Here is a 21857-nt window from a genome sequence, read left to right as displayed (position 1 = left end):
TTCTCTTGTTGCGGAGCACAGGCTCTAGGTGTGCAGGTTTCAGTAGTTGTGGCACAAAGGCTCAGTAGTTGTGGCTCGTGGAGTCTAGAACACAGGCTCAGTAGTTGTGGCGCACGGGCTTAGTTACTCCACAGCATGTGGGATCTTCCCAGACCAGGGATCGAACCAGTGTTTCCTGCATTGGTAGGCGGATTCTTAACCACTGCGCCACCAGGGAAGTCCCAATAACCATCATCTTAAAATATAAACATCTTAGAGAAGAAACCAGAGGGGTGTACACCAAAATGTTAACTGTGGTTGTGGATTGACTGTAGGACATCGGTGCTCTTTGTTATTGTTTTTTGAAGTTTTAAAGTTTTCTACAATAATAAGGATAACTTCCACTATCATTGTCTCAAGGCAGGTTCCCTGGAAGCACAGGCTGAGACAGAGATTTGGGGCATGTGATTTTCAGAGGGAGTGCCCTGTAGGAGGAACCTGTAAGGAAGTGGGGGAAGCACGATTGTGAAGGGGAGGGTGCCATGCAAGGATGGGGCCTTGGCCTGATTGGGGGATGGGCCCTGAAGTGCAAATTGAGCCACGTGCATCCCCCAAGGCAAGAGGGCTGGCTTTTTGTATGCCAGGATCAGGCAGTCCTGGGGGTGTAAGTGTGATGCTGATGGGGGTGTAACCTGCCAGGTGGTTTCCTGTTGCCAAGGACAATCTGGAAGGTAGATCTGAAAGATAAGCCTTATCCACCAACAGGGCTGGAAAATGTATTTGAGTGAGACACCAACAGTGTCTGCAAGGATCACAAAGTCATTTGGAAAAAAAAAGAAAGCAAAATGCAAGACTGACCCTGCAGAGGCCAACGCTTTCTGCCTTTGGTCTCTGCCTTCTACACTTGCTGCTCGGCCACCACTGAAACAGTTTGCAAATGTAGAAGTCTCGTCTGTAAATAACAGAGAAACAGGATTGGCTTAGAGAGTTGCAAGTTATACTGTTCTAAACATAGGACTCTTTATGAAAATAACTGTAGAAGAAAACAGTGATTTCTTTCTATTAAAAAAAAAAAATCTGGAGCCCTGAGCAAAATGAAAGTAGAAGCTTTTAAAATGTATCCCTCGATTCACGTTACTGCTGGGTCAGAGATTTTCCCATCTGCAGGAGGAGCCCTCACCAGGCTCATGGCTGCCTGCATTGCCCCATCTTCTAAGGGGCTGACTTGTTATTTTGGATTAGGTGACGAGAGGAGCCAGTGAGTTAGGGAGAGGTGCCTGGGAGTTCCAAGTCCTCCCTACGCCCTCCCCCGGCCCCCTCTCTCAGAGGGTTCTCCCCAGTTGTCTTGCAGTATTCCCGTAGCCCTGGAGGATGGCCACTGCGGAGACAGTGAGTGGTGGGGTTCTGTTGCTCTGGTGACCAGTTGACCGGAGCCTCTGCGTTGGAGTTGCCAAGGTTCTGGGAAGAGGCTTGTCTGTCGGGTCCAGACTTGGAGGAACGCTGCAGAGCAGAAGCCTTCGGGAGCGGAAGCACAGTCTTGGCTCTACTTTCCCTCAACGATGTCTGTGTTCACGGATGTGCCCCTAGCCCAGAAGCTAGAAGGCAGCTTGCTGAAGACCTACAAACAAGATGACCACCCTAACAAGGTGTTCCTGGCCTATAAAGGTAGGTGCCTCGTAGTTTTGGAGTGTGAGACCTAGTCTACCATCATTGCCTCTAGGAGGGCCGTATCGGGAGAGAGCCCAAGCCTCCCCAGACAGACAGCTCTGCTCCTGTTAACAGAATTGCCCAGTGGGTAAATAAAAGAGCAGAAAACCTCCTGGGTCATTCTGTGCCCTCCGCCCTTCTCTGCGGGTTTCCCGGGATTTGATGAGAGCTGTATCCTCTCCCCCAGCTCTACGCTTGGGGCCTGCGTGGACACTGTACTTTCTTCAGCCTCTTCATTCCACCCCCTCCCTCCTCCGCTCCTGTACTGAGAATGGCTCCTAAAATGGACTGTTCAGGGATGCAGCCAGCCCTTGTTATGGTGAAAGTCAGTGTCACCTTTGTTCAGTCTCATGTACCTACAACTCTCACGTTGTCTATCATTTTTGCCCTTTAAATGGCATAGGTTTCTGTTGCCTTTTTTAAAAAGATGAAAATTAGATACATTCACTCACAACACATTGTTTTGATAAAAGGGGAAAAAGAAAAGGAAAGTTGTCTTTTCCTAGATGACTTCCCAAAGCCCCAAGAGAGGCAGGACAGATCTGTGGGCTTTCTGAAGAGCCCAAACTCGCAGATGCTGAGGTGGGCATTAAGAGCCCCCTCTTCGGGCTTCCCTGGTGGCGCAGTGGTTGAGAGTCCGCCTGCCGATGCAGGGGACGTGGGTTCATGCCCCGGTCCGGGAAGATCCCATGTGCCACGGAGCGGCTGGGCCCGTGAGCCATGGTCGCTGAGCCTGCGCGTCTGGAGCCTGCACTCTGCAACAGGAGAGGCCACAACAGTGAGAGGCCCGCGTGCCGCAAAAAAAAGGGCCCCCTCTTCCCTTACCCTCACAGTCTGCATGACCAGCCAAGGCCAACCCTGGGTGTCCTCTGTCGTGCGCAAGACCCGAATGCAGATCGCCCAGGATCCCTCCCTGACCTATGAGTACACGCCAGTGATGGGCATGAAATCATTCATCCAGGCCTCCTTGAACCTCCTCTTTGGAAAGGACAGCCAAGTCATTATGGAGAACAGGGTGAGAAGCAGGGCCCTTTCCTTACTCACCGAGACACAAGGAGCGGAGATCGGGGATAGGGGATGTACAATCATAAACCTGAAAGAGACTTTGGACGGGCCCCTTGAGGCTCAAAGAGTCCCCCAGCTTGGTCACTGGAGGGCAGAGCCAGGACCCCAAACCAGGGCTCTCGCACCAGCCCACGTGATTATGTGCAAGCTCTTTTAAGAAGGGGATGATCTGAATCTGAAGTGGGGCTGGTATCACCATCACTCTTTTTTTATTTTTTTTTAATGGTTGACAATCAAAGAGGGGTAATATTTTGGGACACATGAAAATTATATGAAATTCAAATTTCAGTGTCCAGAAAATGTTATTGGAGCATGGCCACGATCATTTGCTTGCCTTGTCCAGAGCTGTCTTCTGCTATAAAGGCAGACTTGAGTAGTTATACAGCCTGAAAGCCTAAAACATTGACTACTTGGCCCTTTGTAGAAAAAGGCTGCCCGTGCCTGGTATGGATGTGAGCACCACGGGGGTGGAGGGTGTTCTTTTTGTTCCCTTATGCATCCCAAGTGCCTACTACAGTGTCTGGCACATAGTAGGTGCTCAGTAAATCTGGTTGAATGAGTCAATGGAGGCGTATGTGTTGGAGCATGTTGCTTTGACCTCCATGAGGAAGTGACCCTCCTTCCCCAGCTTTTTCTGGGAAACATCAGTGCCTGCAGGTGCTACTCCTGTTTCTGGTTTGCTGGCAGGCAGGGGGCGTGCACACTGTAGGTGACAGCGGTGCTTTCCAGCTGGGGGCCCAGTTCCTCAAAACTTGGCATCGGGATTCTCAAGTAGTTTACATCATTTCTTCTCACAAAGGTGAGTGTTAGGCAAGTGGGGGCGACAGCAGACCCCCGTTCTGTGTTCCTGATTCCTACCCCATTTGCAATCTCCACTGTTGTCCTCTGCACCCTCTGTCATAAGAAACATGGTGGACGAGCCAAGGTATGCTTGTCCCTCTCCTGTTACTGTCCTGCCTTCGGCCACTGACCCTCCCCCTCAGGCTCACTCTCTGGTGTGGCTGCTTCCATCTTTCCACCTGCCGCGTACCAGCTGGTGGGGGATGTCTCCCCACAGAACCGCATGGACGCGTCTTCCAGGACATGGGCTTTACAGTTTATGAACACATCTTCTGGGACTCCGCACGGCTGTGCTTGGACCCCAGCATGCTCCTCGATGTGGTGGAGGTAGATGTGCTCGCTCAGAAGCACCCCCCGAGACTTGATTCACAGTTTCCCTTTCCTTTCCCGCCCCCTTCGATCATCAAGGCCTTTTCTAGGCTTGGATTCGTAGCCCTTTAGTAGGACCAACATGGAGGACCACGTCTCCTCCCAATGTCGCGTTGCCACGACCTACGTGGTCAAGGAAGCGCCTGACGAGACAGTCTCTACCTGCAGCAGGCCCCGCATGGCTGTATCTTCGTGATTGGGAACATCGGCAGCTGCAAGCTGACACAGGGTCAGTGGACACAGTTGATGGTCCTCATGAAGGTGAGCCCACCCTCCCGCCTGGCTCCCCTCCCTCTCACCACCTGCCGCACCTCCATCAGTCCCTTCCTTTTCTCATTCTCCTTTCTCCTACAGAGCAAGCAGATCTTTCCATTTTTTGACATTCCCTATCAAGGTTTAACGACAGGTGACCTGGAAGAAGATGCTAGATTCTTACAATACTTTGTGTCTCGAGGCTTTGAGTTCTTCTGCAGCCAGTCTCTGTCCAAGAATTTTGGTATTTATGGTATGACGTGGGCAGGAGAAGGGAAGGCCTGGTGGTGCCCCACCCTGGGCACGAGCGACGCGTTTGACATCTCCTACCCTCTGGAGAGAACCCAGGCCTCCAGAGAGGGCACCGGCGGCAGAAGGGAAGGGCACTGAGCTACCAGTCAGGTTCTGTGGTATGGTCTCAGCTCAGCTGCTAAAACTGACTCTAGCTGAGCCATCTCACGCCTCTCGGGCTTCTGTTTCCTCCACTATAAGACGAGGGGTGGGAGTTAGTGATCTTTCAAGTCCCTTCCACCTTTAAGGCTCTTACCTGTGGCTACTTTTTCCTGCAAGAGGAGCCTGTGGCAGCTTCCCGGGGCATGGATGCCAAGTTGGTGGGGCTGGGTGGTGAGCCCCGCGGTCCAGCCCTTTCTTCTGCAAGGCAAGGGGCAGAGACTGCGTGCACGGCCGGGGAATGGCAGAGGGGGCACTGAGACAGGCTGTCTGTCCCAATGCTGCAGACGAAGGAGTGGGGATCCTCGTGGTGGTGGCACTCAGTAACGAGCTCCTGCTGTGCGTCCTCTCGCAGCTGACGGACTTCGCGCGGGCCCTGTGGCTAAACCCTCCTACCACGGGTGCTCGCATTATCACCTCTGTCCTCTGTAACCCGGCTATGCAGGGAGAATGGTAAGGGGGAGGGGTGGGGCAGGACGGGTGGGCGGAGCCTCTGGATACCCACAGACTTGCTGACTCACAGGATGCAGTGGCTGCCTCTCTTCCTGCCCACATTGCCTCTTTACTCTTTACTGAGGAGCCCCTGTGTACCAATGGCAGCGGCTATGCTGAGGGTTGCCCAGCCTGCGGCAGTGGGTAATAGGATGCGCTTTTTGGACCCAGGTCAAATTATTATTGAATTATTTGAACATTCCCAGATTGCAGGAGGAGATGAGGAAGGACCAAGGGCCTGCTACTCTGGCAGTCTGCCTGAGAGTCTGCTTCCCTTGCTTACATTAATATGGGCTGAAACCCCCTCCCATTTATAACCATCCCAGGTGGAGGCCTGGCTCCACCACTTTTGAAGGGAGAAGAGGGGAAAGGCACTGAGGAGGCTGAGAGCACGGGGAGACCTTATGCTCTTAATTTCCTGATGTCTTTCCCTTGGCAGGAAACAGAGTCTGGAAGGGGTTGTAAAGAACGTCATGATGACCAAGGAAAAAGTGAAGGAGAAGCTCCGGCTCCTGGGAACCCCAGGCTCCTGGGATCACATCACGGAGCAGAAGGGGTCCCATGGCTATCTTGGACTCAACCGTAAGTGTCTAGGAAGGGACAGCTCCCCACTTTCTCACCTTGTATTTGGGCTTGTATTTGAGCATAAACTTCATGGACTAGGTGACCAGTCCCTAGCTTCACCCCAGATTTTGATCCTTTCCTGAGGAAGGTAGAGCTGCTTTCAAGATGCTTCTGGATCCCCAGAAAGGCTGACACTCCCTCTCCTCCATAATTCACCCTAGGCTAGAGGGGAGCTAGAGGTGGCCACCTCAGGATCTGAGACCCTATGGTCATCACCAGCCCAACAGGTGGACTACTTGGTCAAGAAAAAGCATATCTATATCCCCAAGAATGGGCGGATCAACTTCACCTGTATCAATTCCTACAACATAGATTACATCACTGAGAGCGTCAATGAGGCTGTCCTCTTCACAAAGGACTCAGAGAAATAGCTTCCAAAAGTAAATGACTCCTGATTGGAATAAAACCTTTGGTCTCTAAAAAAATCCTGTGCTGATTATTCATTGCTGCAATTCATTTCTCTGCAAAACACTCTCTGTCTCTCTCTCCGTCCATTGATGAAGCATTGGTCTGGCCTCAGCAAAGAGACCCAGAGAAAAAGGGAATGTTTACGTTCATTGACCATCTCATATTTGTTGAGCATCTATCATGTTAAGGGCCTGATCTGGTGTCTTAGTGCATTTGGTCTGCTATAACAAAATATCATAGACTGGGTGTCTTATAAACAACAGAAATTCGTTAAGATTCTTAGAGTTCTGGAAGCTGGGAAGTCCCAGATTAAGTCACCAACAGAGTCAGTGCCTAGTGAAAGCCCACCTCCTGGTTCATAAACAGCACCTCTGCCTGTAACCTCACATGGTAGAAGGAGTGAGGGATCTCTGAGTCATCTTTCATAAGGGCACTAATCCCATCCATGAGGGCTCCACGTTCATGACCTAATGACATCCCAATACCATCACATTGGTGATTAGCTTCCAACATATGCATGTTGAGGAGACACAAACATTCAGACCATAACATCTGGGCATCAAAAGGTATGCAAAAAACAGGCACAGTCCAGTTCTTTTTCTCTGGAAGTTTATAGTCTAGTTGGAAGATGAGCCTTAATCACATGAAACAGAAGTGACTATTGGGTGTCTGTTAATACATGGAACTCTGCAAGCCCCCAGGATACTAAAAGGTATAAGACACTGTTGCTGCTCTTATGATGTCCTCCACCCCAGCTGGGGAAATACAACTCACTTGGTAAAAAAGAAGTTAATCATAAAAGGTGGCATGTAATAAGTGCTAAGTAAGTTTCAGGAAAATGTTAACACAGCAGGACTTTGTTGCCCAAACTCTATACATTCCAAGGGGCTTCAGGACTGACCCTTGACCAGTTACTGGGAAATGAAGTCTGAGCCCTTGGAGTTTCCTGCCTGACAAAAGTGGTTTGTATGATGGAACCCTTGGGTCATGCTGTGTCAGTTTGATGTCTAGGGGCTGGAGACTGGGTAGTTAAGGTGAGTTATGCAGGCACTGCATGCCCATGTGATTAACTCCTAATAAAAACTTTGGATATCAAAATCTTGGTGTGCCTCGTTGGCAACACCTCACACACGTTGTCACACACTGGTGCTGGGAAAATTGAGCACTGTCTGTGCAACTGGAACAGGACAACGGGACAGGAAACTGGAAGCTCGTGCTTGGTATCTCCTGCACTCCACCCTATCTGCCTTTTTCCTTTGCTGATTTCAGTCCTGTCCTTTCACTGTAATAAACTGTAACCATGAATGTAACAGATTTACTGGGTCCTGTGAGTCCTTCTAATGAATCATTGAACCTTGGGGACTCCTGAAACACACATTAAATTAGGTGCAGAGCTGCATTTTTTTTTTTTTTTTTCCGGCTGCATCGGGTCTTAGCTGTGGCACGCGGGCTCTCTAGTTGATTGTCCCACCGCATGTGGGATCTTTGTTCCGCCATCAGGGATCGAACCAGTGTCCCCTGCATTGCAAGACGGATTCTCAACCACTGGACCACCAGGGAAGTCCCAGAGCTGCATATAGCACAAGGATTTAGGCAAGTCCGTTCTCAGCTTCCTTGCACTCCCTGAGGATTGTTCTTACAGGGAGTGCAGACAAGTGAGCAGCCTCATGGGGTTGGGCTTAAGATACTCAAACCTGTCTATCAAGGCTGGCGGCTCCTTCCTGGAAAATAAATAATACCTTTTCCATAAATTGTAGTTCTTATGAGAGGAAGCAGAGGTTCTGTCTACGGGTCTCATAATTGAGAAGGATTGCAGGCAAGCTCATGGAGCAAATGAGGCCATCTCCTTTGGTTTCCTGATGCTTAGAGATGAATTTATCTTAAGTTCCTGTGTTTACCCACAGGTGAAGATTCTTATTTCAGGTCTTCTGAAGAGTCTCTTGTCCCCAGATTCTAAGGGCTTCTAGCCTTAATGTCAGAAGATCTCTAGAGGAACCCTCAGTGGGTAGCATTTGTAACCATTCTCAAAGCATGAGGATAGAATTTATTCAGCCAGGTTCTCTCCAACCTCCTGAGCCTAATAAAATAATTCTAGTGACTTTCAGTTTATGTAGATAAGAAAGCCTTGAACAAGCAAAGCTTGGAACTGCCTGTGACCTCTCCTACTAGCTTATATGAAATATGCGGGCTTTTGGTACCCCCAGCCCAGAATCCCAGCAGGATTTGAGGAGAGAATATCTTTTCACCCTTTGTTGCTAGTTGGCTTCAGGTCTCCGTTTTACATCTCTTTGATGTTCATTTAAGACTTCCTTGAAACTAGTTTCTGCCTTGATCACCTCTTTTTAATTTTTTAATATATATATTATCTTGGTCCAATTAATATACCAATATATAAATATATATTGGTCCAATATATAAATATATATATATTTAATTGGATCTTGGTCTTCAAGTGAATCCGCCTCTGTCGGTGGCCCACGACTCCAAGGTTATCCAAGCCTGGGCAAGCTGGGATTCCAGAGGGTTCCAGAGGATCCCGGGGACGGGCGTCCCCGTGTTTCTGCTCACAGATGCGGGCGCCAAGCCCAGCAGTTTGTAGTGCACGCACTGAGCTTTCTGGGGCTGCCTTCTCCCCTTTTCCATCGGCTGTGGGTCCCAGCAAGACCTCGTAGTAAAAGAAAATTTGCGAGTTTGTTCCGATTTTCCCTGGTCGGCAAGTGGCTGCAGACGCACAAGGAGAAGCCTGGGCCCTGGGCGCATCTTCCAGGAAACCCCGTTGTCCGCAGGCAGAGATGGCCCCAGGCTCAGCTCCAAATCCCGTGCGTGTGTGTGTGTGTGTGTGTGTGTGTGTGTGTGTGTGTGTGCGCGCGCGCGCGCGCGCGTGTTGGGGGGCCCAGGGTTGGGAGGACGCCCAACTCGAGCTGAGGAAAGTCGAGAATGGGGTTCCACGGTGGGGCAAGCGCGCAGCCTCCCGGACGGAGCGGACCTAGCAGAGCCGGGCAGTACCCGGGGCCGAGCATCCGACCGCGGGCGGCGAGGTCACCTGGCCAAGCACCGGCCAGCGGGTAGAGGGGAACCCAGAGGTGGGAGAAAGGCGTTCTTTACCTAGGAGTCGGCCTGAGTCCCTGGTCTAAGGCTGGGGCTCTGGTCCCTGGACAAGGCCTGGAGGGCTGACCCGCTGTGGGATGCGGGGTAGGGGCCGTGGTGGAGGATGGACTCGGAACTGCTCCTGAGCGCCCCCAGCAGGCCTTCACTTTCGCTCGCGATTCCACTCCTGCCCGGGCTCTAGGGTCTTCCCCGGGGAAGCCAAATTCTTGTGCTCGCCTACGCCTCTCCCGTGGACTTGTGACAGGGACGCTCACTCCGCACCGTGATTTGGAAGTTAAGCGCCCTTCTCTCGCTTGCTCACCACACTCCAGCCACACCGGTCTTCTTCCAGTTCCTCCAATATAAACAGGTCTTCCAGTCTCAGGGCCTTTGCACAGTCTCTCCTGCCCAGTAACGCCCTCTCTGCTTTTTGCAAGGTCAGTTCTTTCTCATGGTGTGGGTCGCAGATCTCAGCTTAAATGTCGCCCACGCCCCCGCCAAAGACTTGTATGTAACCATCCTACAAAGTAAGGTCTCCCTTCCCCCACAAATATATTTTATTTCCTTTCCTTCTTGTTTCCTTTATGCTTCTTGCTGCACTTTGTATTTATTTTGCTTTATTCTCTGACTTTGCCAGTTTAATGTAAAATAGCACAAGGAACATATTCGTCTTGTCAAGTGGGCACATAAAAATACCACAAATATTTGTGGTAGCATCTTTTTAAAAATAAATTTATTTATTTATTTTTGGCTGCATTGGGTCCTTGTTGCTGCGGGCTTTCTCTAGTTGAGGTGGGCGGGGGCTACTTTTCGTGCCCGTGCGTGGGCTTCTCATTGCAGTGGCTTCTCTTGTCGCCAAGCACGGGCTCTAGGTGCACGGGCTTTAGTAGTTGTGGCACGTGGGCTCCGTAGTTGTGGTGCACGGGCTTTAGTTGCTCCGTGGTATGTGGGATCTTCCCCGAACAGGGATCGAACCCGTGTCCCCTGCATTGGCAGGCAGATTCTTAACCACTGCGCCACCAGGGAAGTCCCTGTGATAGCGTTTTTATTAACTAATCGCCTCCTTGCTCCATAGAACATTAGAACCAGAATACGCCTCCTGGACAGGGCAGTTCTGCAGAAATCTGTGCTACTTGCAGCAGCCCCAATCTGTCAGGGTAGAGGGTTGGCATCTAAGTGTGATCTTTGTTCCCTGAATCCTCCCTTAGAGCCAAAGACAGGTACCTCTGCCGGGCAGGATTCCCGGGCCCTCGCACAGGGTTTTATGGTGTCAATGAAAAAAATACGAATGGCAATCAAGAAGAACTTGAGCTATGAGACAGAGAAGAGAAGGTTAGAACTGGGGGGAGAAGAGTGTTGAAAATGGTACTGGGGTCAAGATGAAAAGCGCTCTGGAGTTTGGTTGCACGAGAAGCTAATGTCCTTAGCGCTCCGGGACGGTACAACTTAAACCATGTAAACTTCATTTATTTATTTATTTATTTTTTCGGTACGCGGGACTCTCACTCTTGTGGTCTCTCCCGTTGCAGAGCACAGGCTCCGGACGCGCAGGCTCAGCGGCCATGGCTCACGGGCCCAGCCGCTCCGCGGCATGTGGGATCTTCCCGGACCGGGGCACGAACCCGTGTGCCCTGCATCGGCAGGCGGACTCTCAACCACTGCGCCACCAGGGAAGCCCAAACCATGTAAACTTTATACAGTATAGCACAGGGAACTCTTCTCAATACTCTGTAATGACCTATAGGGGAAAATAAAAACAAGTGGATAAATGTATATGTATAACTGATTCACTTTCCTGTACAGCAGAAGCTAACACAACATTGTAAATCAACTATACTCCAATAAAATTTTTTTTAAAACATGTAAATTTTATACTATGTGCGTTTTACCACTACCGAAAAAGAAGTTACTGGGCAACAACACATCATCCATGAGAACTTTTAGGGGGTCTACCTTATCAGACCCTGAGCCGCTAACCTCCCCTTCCTACCAGGAAGTACAGAAGCTCAATGACGGAATTTGGGTTTAGGACCTGTCTTATCAATGAATGGTATGTTGGTGTCCGAGGGATTGTCGATGTGGTGCTGGGGACGGAATTAGCATAAAGCTATGGGAAATTGGTGGGTTTTGGTGGAGGGGAGGTTGGAGTGGGGTAGGCCGGGAGGAGAGGGTGTAAAGCTGGCCTGTGGGATGTCCTTCTCTGCCTCTGCTTTTTCCCGAGGGTCTCAGGGGCGCACTGGGAGGGAAACTCATTCTACTCTATCAACGGCACGTTGCAAGGCTCACCCATGTCGGCTCTTTCCCGTTTCCTGACGTCTGAGACAGTAGGTGGTGCTGTTTAGCAAACTTGGGAGCAGGGAAGAAGAACCCTGAATTTTAAACTTGAGAAGTTGGGCAGCTCTGGCCTGGTAACTCTCTCCTTCCATCTGCCAGTACAGAGGAGGGTGGGGGAGATGGGAATCTTCTTCCTCTTTGACCTCTAAAGAACTCCTCACCCGGCCCCAGGGAGAAGGAGGCCCGAGATCTGCTCTCAGGTGTACTTCCCACGTGTGTAGGCATCGCAGATGTCTTTGGAATGCGGTTCAGGTGAAGTCCTGGGTGGTGGCCACCTGCAGCTTGTCTGGGAGGGGCAAGGAAATTTAGAGGTGTTCTCACACCCCCCTCCACCAGCCAGGCTGACTCACCCTCTACCCAGCTTAGGGGTGACCTCGATGGTCCTGCCTGCTCCCCCTGGTCCTAGGAGCCCCCCTTTTCGTAGGAAGTTCAAACTGCTCTGAGGATTCTGCAACGCTGAAGTAAAACAGAGCAAACACTTGAAAGCCATCTCCTTAAATGTATTTTTAAATGTCGGGCTTTGGTCCAGCGAGTGCAGGTTCCAGAAAGCATGCACAGGGACTGGTCGGTGAACTGCAGTGCTTTCCACGTGGGTTAGGGCATCGGATTAGGTAAGAGGTCTCCTTCTGTCCTGGGAATCCGGATTTGATTGTTTCACTGGGCTTTGTCCCCAACAATGACAGGATTCTGGGGAATGAAAACAACACTGGTTTGACAGCTTCAGCAAGTTTTAAAAGCCCAACAGGACAGAGCCCAGTGTGCCTTTGGGGCTCCATGGGCTGCCGCTCACTCTTAGCACACTTTCATGCCCTCACCCTTGTTTTTCCTCTGCCTCGCCTTTCCCCTGCTATTCTAATTTATGCTCTTTAACTCCATTATGTGGTTTTGTAAGCAGCCTTAAATCCTTTTGGAAACAGGTCAGGGTACAAAGAAATAGAAAAACACGGCTCTAAAAGGTTAGATGTTCTGATAGTGGCTGAACCTTGAGCTAATATAAGAAAATGACTCCAGGGCTTCCCTGATGGCGCAGTGGTTAAGAATCCGCCTGCCAATGCAAGGGACATGGGTTCAAGCCCTGGTCCGGGAAGATCCCACGTGCCGCAGAGCAACTAAGCCCGTGTGCCACAACTACTGAGACTGCGCTCTAGAGTCCGCGAGCCACAACTACTGAAGCCCGCGCACCTACAGCCCGTGCTCCACAACAAGAGAAGCCACCGCAATGAGAAGCCCACATACTACAATGAAGAGTAGCCCCTGCTTGCCGCAACTAGAGAAAGCCTGCATGCAGCAACGAAGACCCAAGGCAGCCAAAAATAAATACATAACTCAATAAAAAAGAAAGATCCTTAAAAAAAAAAAAAGAAAGAAAATGACTCCATCCCTTAATCACCATAACATCCAGAATCTTCTACGACTGACAGCAGAGAGAGGGTCTCCTTATGAAAAAAGGCAATAGAAATGCACAGTCTTGACTTTGACCCCTGGCGTTCCTAAGGCCTCTCCCTGGCATCTTTCTAGGGCTGCTGCTGTTACCGTCAAGCGTTAGGGTAGGGTGGAGCCTGGGGATGCTGCGTCCTGTAACCATTTTGCTGCTGTGGACTCATGACCTTTCCCTTAGAGCTCCCTGCAGAGCTTCTAAAGCTCTAAACCCAGAAGGTCGGAACATTTGAAATGACTTCCGAAAAGACCATGGGATAAGCAAAACGGAAGCAGAAAGTTACAGGAAACTAGTGACGGCTACGAATTTTTATTTCATTTTCCATTAGTGGGGTCCCTCTTCCCTACTCTCTAGTCTGCCTCAGGACAGTGCTACCATCTTAGGATATATGCACACACCTCTTCCGAGTCTAAAGCTAAGAGAGCAAGGTCTAGACAGAAAGAGGGAATTTCCTTGTCCCCAACCCTCTCCTGGTTCTATTTTCTATCTGAGCATCTGCTTCCCTTGACACTTGGAATGACCCCCTTTCAGGGCTGTTCCTGTCAAAGCGAGGCACCGCACGATGGCCTCAACTTTCATACAGAAGCCGATCAGGGCAGCTGTTGTTTTCTTATACTCGTGACAAACCTAAGCAATTCTCAAACTGCAGGGCCTACCATCTCCTTCCTCAACAGGTGGTCCTTACCTTCCTAGGATCACTTTCAAACCGGCTGATGTTTCGTAACCTCCAGCACCAACCCTGGCTTTCAGTTTTAACCCACACTTTTCCCTCCAGTCTTAAAAGCTGAATGTAGCCATACCAAATACTTAGATGTAGTTCCCTGCTTTCTCTGAGGTGTTTCGCCCAAAGGCCTGTGGTCAGGGGCATCTCAGTGTTGAAAAGTCATTTTTACCATCCAAGTGGATTTCAAAGAATTTTAGAGACGTAAGATCATAGAGATCATTTAACACCATCCTTGCAGAGTACTGAGGCTGGAAGTGACTAGATGACTTGCTGAAGGTCCCAGAGCTAAAGTGTCTACACTAAGATTGATGCCTGTTGATTCCCAGACCACCCGTTTCCTCACCTCACCACCCATATTGACCTCTTTCACATCTAACAGAACTGTAACTGTACCTGGAATTTTCTTTACAGAAGTAGATGATATATATATATACGTACAGACACATAATACATATATACACATACAAGATAATAGAATTAGGGATTAAAGTAATAGAGGAATGATTCTTTGTGTTATGTATACAATTTTAGCTGTTGGTCACGGGTGTCTTAAGGTATGTATGGAAGCAAATCTGACCGCTAGTAGATGGAATGAATGAATGTGTCTTAAGGGAGAAGAAACGTAAGTCCATCCATCCATTGAATGCAGAATTAGGGGAAACAGTGAAATTTAGATGTGGTCCTACCCTTTATTTATCTATTTCTTTTTCCGGCTGCACCGTGCAGCTTGTGGAATCTTACTTCCCCAACCAGGGATTGAACCCAGGCCACGGCAGTGAAAGCACCGAATCCTAACCGGATGCTATGGAATTCCTGGTCCTACCCTTTAGAAGTTCATGAAGGATAGACATGGTTAAATAATTCTAATATAAAGCAGACTTTGATCAACATTGTTACAATTTAAAAAGGAGTTCAGGATCACTATGTGTGAAAAAATAATAGTAACACAAATAAGGAAAGTTATCAGTAAATACAAGCAAATTACATGTATACAGGTATATAGTGGGTATATATATACATGTGTATAGATACGTAGCAGCTGCCCGTTCACATACATGCCATTTTTTCCACTGTATTCCAAGTATCCAGTAGACAAGGATGATGTTATTTGGGATGAGTTCTTGTACTACTTCCAGCTTTTTTTCCAGCAATATATATATTTTAAAGTATACACTACAAACAAACGGAGTTTATTCCAGTGGTGTAAGGCTTGTTCAATATTTGAAAATCCATGAAGATAATCCATCATATTAACAGAGTAAAAATAATCACGTTGTATTCATTATATCAATTGGTATATATTGCGGGTAGAATTTCAAGGAAGTATAGAGCGTTCATGACAGTGTTTACAGGTAGCTAAGTGTTCTCAGATTTATAAAGGGCCTGGGGAGGGGGAATTAAATATATGGTGCTGTCATGAAAATGCAGCCTCAGGGTAAAGATGAAGCCAACTTTCATCCTTTCTGTGAAAGAGCAGGGCTTTTAAGAACTTTAAAGTCATTTTTTCCCACAATAGCCTCATAGGGAACCCTTGGCTTGATTCTACGTCTGATGAAGGAAATACATTTCCAGTCCAGACCTCTCCTCTGAGCTCCAGACCCACATATCCACCAGTCTGTTTACCATCCTCTTGGGTGTCTCAAATGTACCGAGAGCTCAGCATGTCCAAAATGGAACCCAGTCCTTCTTCCAGTGTTCCCTAGCTCAGTTAATGGCATCATTGTTCACACAGTTATGCAAGCCAGGAAACTAGAGCCAGGTTATAATCTCCCTGAGGGCGGGCACCTGGCCTGTCTTGTTTTCTGCTGTATCTTCGAGCCCTAGAACAGTGCATGGCACAGAGTAGGTATTTAATTACTGTCTGCAGTCTCCAGACTGCATTCCCTTCCCTCCTTCTCCACCATTACTACTCAGTCCACCTGCCATAACTTCTCACTGGCACTAATGAAATAGCCTTCTAACTAGCCTCCCTTGACCCATGCACAGCCCTACCTTTATCTGTCTTCCACTCTAGCCAGTGATCTTTTCAAAACACAAATCTGACCCTAAGAAAAGTGTTCTTGCCATGGCCTCTGAGGCTGTGTACGGTGTGTATCCTAGCACTCTTCCGGCCTCCTCTCACACCATGATTGGCCTTGCTCTTTAGAGCCAGTCAAGTTGGCCTTTTTTACAATGCCTCCCATCACTTGCTCTTTCCTGCCACAGGGCCTTTGCACGTATTGCTTTCTCTGCTCGGACCATTCTTCACCCACTTAACTTCTACTCATCCTCCAGATGTTACTCTCAGAGAAATTTAGAGTATTAGGTCCTGTAGGTCCTGAGGAGACTGACTGTATTTGATGGAGAAGTGATAGTCAAAACCACTTGAAAAATGCTGACAAGAGATAGCTCCACAGCACCGATGGTGGTTTCATTTTTACATTTGTTTGTAAATTATTTTCTACACAAAGTTTTTCACAACTTGTAAGAAGTTTTTGTTTGTCTTCCTATATGAGAAGAAAGATCTAGTCAAGGACCATTGACACATATAACCATTTCTCCCTTTCTTTATAAATTTTTGGAAAGTATCATCAAATACGTTTACCTGTATTCATTTATTTTCTCTTGGATGTAAATTCTCAGAAGAAGATCTTACTCTGTTTTTGGATTAACCATTATAAAGATCATTCCCAGTACAATATGAATGTTTAATTATGCTTAATAAAAATATCTCATGATGATAGACCTCGAGGTCCTCCTTACTTTATAAATGCTCTATAGGATGGTTTAAGTGCAGTTCAGCCTGCTCATTGTTTGGAAGATTCAATATTGTAAAGATGTCAAATTTCCCCAAAATTAATCTACAAACTCAATGCAATTTCAATCAAAATTTGAGGTTGCTTGAGGCCCAGTTTTTAGGACTCAGTATTTTCACTGCTGTGGCCCAGGTTCAATCCCGCATGCCATGCTGCGGAGCCAAAGAACCACCCCCCCCCCAAAAAAAACCCAAAAAACCTCTGTAACTTGTAGATAACTGATAGCAGTGCCAAGCTCATAAAAATAAATTCTGTCTGGTGGAGGAACACACCCTCAACCGTGGAAAAACCAGTTTTGCCTCAGTTTGCACATTTATTTCAATATTCCTTTTTTAAAAAAATTTATTTAGTTAGTTGCACCGGGTCTTAGTTGCAGCAGGCAGACTCCTTAGTTGTGGCACCCAAACTCTTAGTTGTGGCATCCAAACTCTTAGTTGTGGCATGCACATGAGATCTAGTTCCCTGACCAGGGCTGGAACCTGGGCCCCCAGCAGTAAGAGCAGGTAGTCTTCTCCACTGCACCACCAGGGAAGTCCCTATTTCAATATTCCTGATCTATACGTGAGTCTATTCTTCGGATTCACCTTGGAACAGGCTGAAACACCTTGCCACCTTTCCTTCTTAATAAATTAAATAAAAATTTAAGATGTGTTCATTTTTATATCTGTATGAGTCATGGTTTTATCTTATTTTGGAGAATTATCTTTTCACAATAAAGTTAATCCCAGATGGATTGCTAACCTAAATGTGAAAGTAAAGCAGTACAGCTGCTAGAGGATTATAAAGGAGACTGCATTTATGACTTTGAGGCAGGAAAGTTTTCTTAAACAGGACACAAAAGCGCTAACCATAAAAAATTGATAACTCAGATTTCATTAAATGTAAGAATTTCTTTTCACCCAAAACACCACTAAGAGAGTGAAGAGGCAAGCCACAGAGTGGGAGAGGATATTTGCCTGAGATTTTTTTGGACAAAGGTATAATATACGCAATATATTATATGTACGCTGTGAATCAATAAGACAGACAACAGAAAACAAAAACGGACAAAAGAAACGAATAGGCATATCACAAAAGACCATATCCAGATGGTCAATGAACAAGCACACAAGCCCCTTAGTTATCAGGGAAATACAAATTAAAACCACTTCACAGCCACCAGAAGAACAAAATAGGAAAGACTGACAATACCACGGTTGACAAAGATGTGGAGAAACAAGATCTCTCAGACATTGTGGATGGAAGTAGAAATTGGTATCACTACTTTGGAAAATGATCTGGTGCTCTCTCAGTGCTAAACATATAATCACCCTGTGACCCAGCAATTCCATGCTTAGGTGTGTGTGTATGTTTATGCATGTGTACCCAAAGACATATGAGAATGGACAGCAAATTTATTCCTAATAGGCCTGTTTCCAGTGGCTGCCGTCCTTGGTGGTTTAAAGCAACAGGAATTTATTCTCTCGTTGTCAGTTCTGGAGGCCAGGAGTCCAATTGTAGAATGAAAAATAGGTTGTGGTATAGTCATACTGTGGAATACTACAAAACAATAAAGATGAATACATTACTGCTGCACGAACACCACTGGTGAATTTCCTAACATAATACTGAGTGAAAGAAGCCAGACCCTGGGGAATCTCCTGGCGGTCCAGCGGTTAGGATTCTGCACTTCCTTTGCAGGGGACACAGGTTTGATCCCTGACCGGGGAACTAAGATCCTGCATGCTGTGCAGCACAGCTGAGACAAAAAAAAAAAGTAAAGATGCCAGATCCCAAACAAATACCTAATATATGATTCATTTACATAATGTTCAAAAATAGCAAGACTAATCTTTGGGGATAAAAGTCAAGGTAGTGGTTACCTTTCGAAAGGAGGGGAGCCTAGTGACTGGCGGTGAACCAAGGGGAAATTTCCGCAGGTGCTGGTCCTGTTCTATTTCTTGATCTGGATGGTGAAATTTCACAAGGCTGGAAACTTTTGTGTACTTTTCTGCATATAATGTTTACAGTACATTTTTCTTTCCTTGATTATAGCCATGCTGTAATGCTATAATAAAGTTTGTTTTAAAAAATCTGTTCCTGGGCTTCCCTGGTGGTGCAATGGTTAAGAATCCGCCTGCCAATGCAGGGGACACGGGTTCGAGCCCTGGTCTGGGAAGATCCCACATGCTGCAGAGCAACTAAGCCCGTGCGCCACAACTACTGAGCCTGCACTCTAGAGCTCGTGAGCCACAACTACTGAAGGCCGCATGTGTAGAGCTCGTGCTCTGCAACAAGAGAAGCCACTGCAATGAGAAGCCTGCACACCACAACGAAGAGTAGCCCCTGTTCACTGCAACTAGAGAAAGCCCGCAAGCAGCAACAAAGACCCAACACAGCCATAAATAAATAAATAAATAAATAAATAAAATCTGTTCCTATGTTATATAAACACTTTTCTTCCTTTTTTTTGTTTTGGCTGTGACGCTTGGCATGTGGGATCTTAGTTCCCCAACCAGGGATCAAACCCATTCTCCCTGCAGTGGAAGGGCTTTATTCTGGTGCTCTCCCTTGGACCCTGCCAAGCATCAAGCGCTGGGCTTGGCTTGAAGCTTCCGGGTCTACGTCACGATTCCTTAGGGTGTCAAAAGTCCACGTAGCCATCAGCCCTGTGCCATGTGTCGTGGCATCAAAAGGGAAGAGGAGTAAAATGTTGATGGGGTTGTTTACATCCTCCTCTTGGCCGGCTCTGCTGTGGTGGGGTCCCCAGTGGTCCGGGGGGGGCAGCGGTTGAGAAAGTGGAGGCTCATGGCTTTTCTGAGAGATGCCAGGAAGAGAACAACATCTTGAGGGGCAGCTTCCAATGCGAGAATTCAAGGAGGAGTAAACACTCAAAACTTCTACTTTGCCCCTCTGTGCCATGAAGTTGATTCTGGAAAGGTGGAAAATGGCTCTTATGATGAACATGTAGTTTTTTATACTCAGAAAGTATAAACGTTATAATTTAATTAATTAATTAATTTATTTATTTTTGGCTGCGTTGGGTCTTTGTTGCTGTGCGCGGGCTTTTCTCTCTAGTTGCGGTGAGCGGGGGCTACTCTTCGTTGTGATGTGTGGGCTTCTCATTGCGGTGGCTTCTCTTGTTGCGGAGCACGGGCTCTAGGGACCCGGGCTTCAGAGTTGTGACACACGGGCTCAGTAGTTGTGGGTCGTGGGCTCTAGAGTGCAGCAGGCTCAGTAGTTGTGGCAGACAGGCTTAGTTGCTCTGCGGCATGTGGGATCTTCCCGGACTAGGGCTCGAACCCATGTCTCCTGAATTGGCAGGCAGATTCTTAACCAATGCACCACTAGGGAAGTCCTAAACCTTATGTTTTAAAAAGACAGTAATACAGGGCAGTGCTGGAGGTGGCGGTAGCAGGGATTAAATGGACTAACGTTGAAGGTTCAAGAGTCCTTTTTGTCTCTTCTACCTAACTTGAGCTGCCTTCCATTGGCAAGGAATTGGGAGATGGTTCAGGCAAAGGTGAGGACCACATTTTTCCTGCCTTCGAGCTGCTGGCAAGTGAGTAAAACCAGTGCTGACTCCGAGTACAAGAAATAAGCTAGGGGGACTTCCCTGGCGGTCCAGTGCTTAAGACTCTGCGCTTCCACTACAGGGGGCACGGGTTCGATCCCTGGTGGAGGAACTAAGATCCTGCATGTGACCTGGCCACCCCCCTCCGTGTCCGCCCCCCGAAAAAAAATAGCTAGGAAAAGGCAGCAGTTCTGAATGGGAGCGGCGGGAGGGAAAGCTTTGGGCAGAAAGTGGGAAGGTGAGGGCTGCACATTCCCTAGAGCTTTTCAGCTGTGGGATTCAGGAGCCTTCTCTGAAGGGACCTGACAAGTTGGAAAGGCAATGCCTTTGCGTAATCTGTGAGGCAAGCTTCATTAAACAAAGCAGTACTGTCACCAAGATTGTAGGGAGATGGCTGAGCCATCCTCTTGTTGAGACCCTCCTCTGTCCGCTGGGCCATGCTTTCAACCTCTTCACTGCCACAGCCCCTGGGGCACAGGAAAGAGCCTGGTGCTCACTGACTCCATGAAGAAGCAGGAAGCCCTTGCTCCTTGGAGGGAATCTTGGCCAACCGAGTGGGCCGGAGGAGGCAGAGGCAGCTGGACCGGAGCAGCCAGAGGGCTGTTTAAGCAGAGCCCCAGTGAATGAGTCATGTGCGTGGAAGGCTGTCGCTACCCCCCAGAGACTGGGGCGAAGGAGAACAGGCTGACAGGCAGCCCTACCAGGCCCTTTCTCTTCCTCCCTCGGGGGAGCATGTGGGCCCCTCCAGAGTCGCCAGGATGATCTCTGAGGTCGTGTGTCTGCAGCTGGGGGATGTCGAGGGGCCGTAGGGAGGTTGGCCGCTGGCGGGGCAGTGACGCCTCCCCCTCCACAGGCCCTGTCTCCCGTCTAGTCTGGCTCTGCACCATGTCTTAGAGGGGAAACCTTCCCGGATGAGCCTAAGAGCATATCTGTGCTAGAGACTCCACAGCGAGGCCCAGCGCCGCCCGGCAAGAGGCCCGGGCCCAGGTGCTCTCCGCCCTGCTGCTTTGGGAGGAGGACAGGTGGCTGACCCTTCCAGTTGAACCTGTCAGGTGCCTTGTCTGCTGAAACTCCTTCCTCTGCCAGTCAGAGCCCCAGGCGGGGCGGGGTAAGAGGAGAGAGCAGTCATCCCTCCGCACCCTGGCCATGGGAGGTGTTTACAAACACTCCCGGAATTCAGGGAGCCGGCCAGGGGTCAGCGGGCCCAGCGCCAACCTTGCCCTCGTCATTGGGCCTGCTCCACCCGTCCACCCCCTGCCCCACGTGGCCTGAGGGTCTGTCTACAAAGCTGGAAGAAGACAGCCTCTTGGACTCTGGGCGGTCAGTAGGTAGGCCTTCAGGGACAGTGTGCTCCAGCTGGGGAGGGGGAAAAGCCACCCCGAGGCGTGTGGAGGGCGATCAGCCAGCTCCCAAGCACGCCCTGTGCTGGACCTCCTGGCATCTCTCCACCGGCAAGTTTCTCATTCCCGCCTCCGGTGAGCCCCACTCCTCTGAGTTAACCCCTGCCCATGTCCAGTGTCTAGAGAGAAGGATATGGACCGGGATTTCTCTGAGGTGGCGAGGCTGCCCTGTCCTCCCCCAACCTCTCACTTCCTCTTTAACCACAGAGCCTATCTGTGTCTGACAGAAACCCAAACACATGAGGTCACCAGGGGATCCTGTTTTCTCCTCCCCTCTCGCACCCCGCCTGTCCTCATATCCTTCCCATGAGTGGAGGGGATGCTCCGTGTCATACTCAGC

The 21857-nt window shown here is 48.7% G+C and overlaps 1 protein-coding gene across 1 annotated transcript; it reads left to right on the top strand.

Annotated features, from left to right (window-relative positions):
- Window positions 1-1350: 1350 nt before the first annotated feature.
- On the top strand, window positions 1351-6149 carry GOT1L1 (glutamic-oxaloacetic transaminase 1 like 1; the record flags this gene model as incomplete). The annotated part of the gene is made up of 10 exons (XM_082680409.1): window positions 1351-1368; window positions 1467-1644; window positions 2520-2701; window positions 3439-3550; window positions 3809-3918; window positions 4129-4221; window positions 4315-4465; window positions 4950-5115; window positions 5594-5736; window positions 5998-6149. 10 exons carry the CDS (start codon window positions 1351-1353, stop codon window positions 6147-6149), a joined length of 1305 nt encoding a protein of 434 aa, XP_082536535.1.
- Window positions 6150-21857: the final 15708 nt, after the last annotated feature.

Source organism: Grampus griseus (genome assembly GCF_964374135.1).
Source record: "Grampus griseus genome assembly, chromosome: 21".
Lineage (NCBI taxonomy): Eukaryota > Metazoa > Chordata > Mammalia > Artiodactyla > Delphinidae > Grampus > Grampus griseus.
The sequence above is the reverse complement of the archived record's forward strand: the minus strand, read 5'-3'. Positions and strand labels throughout refer to the sequence as shown.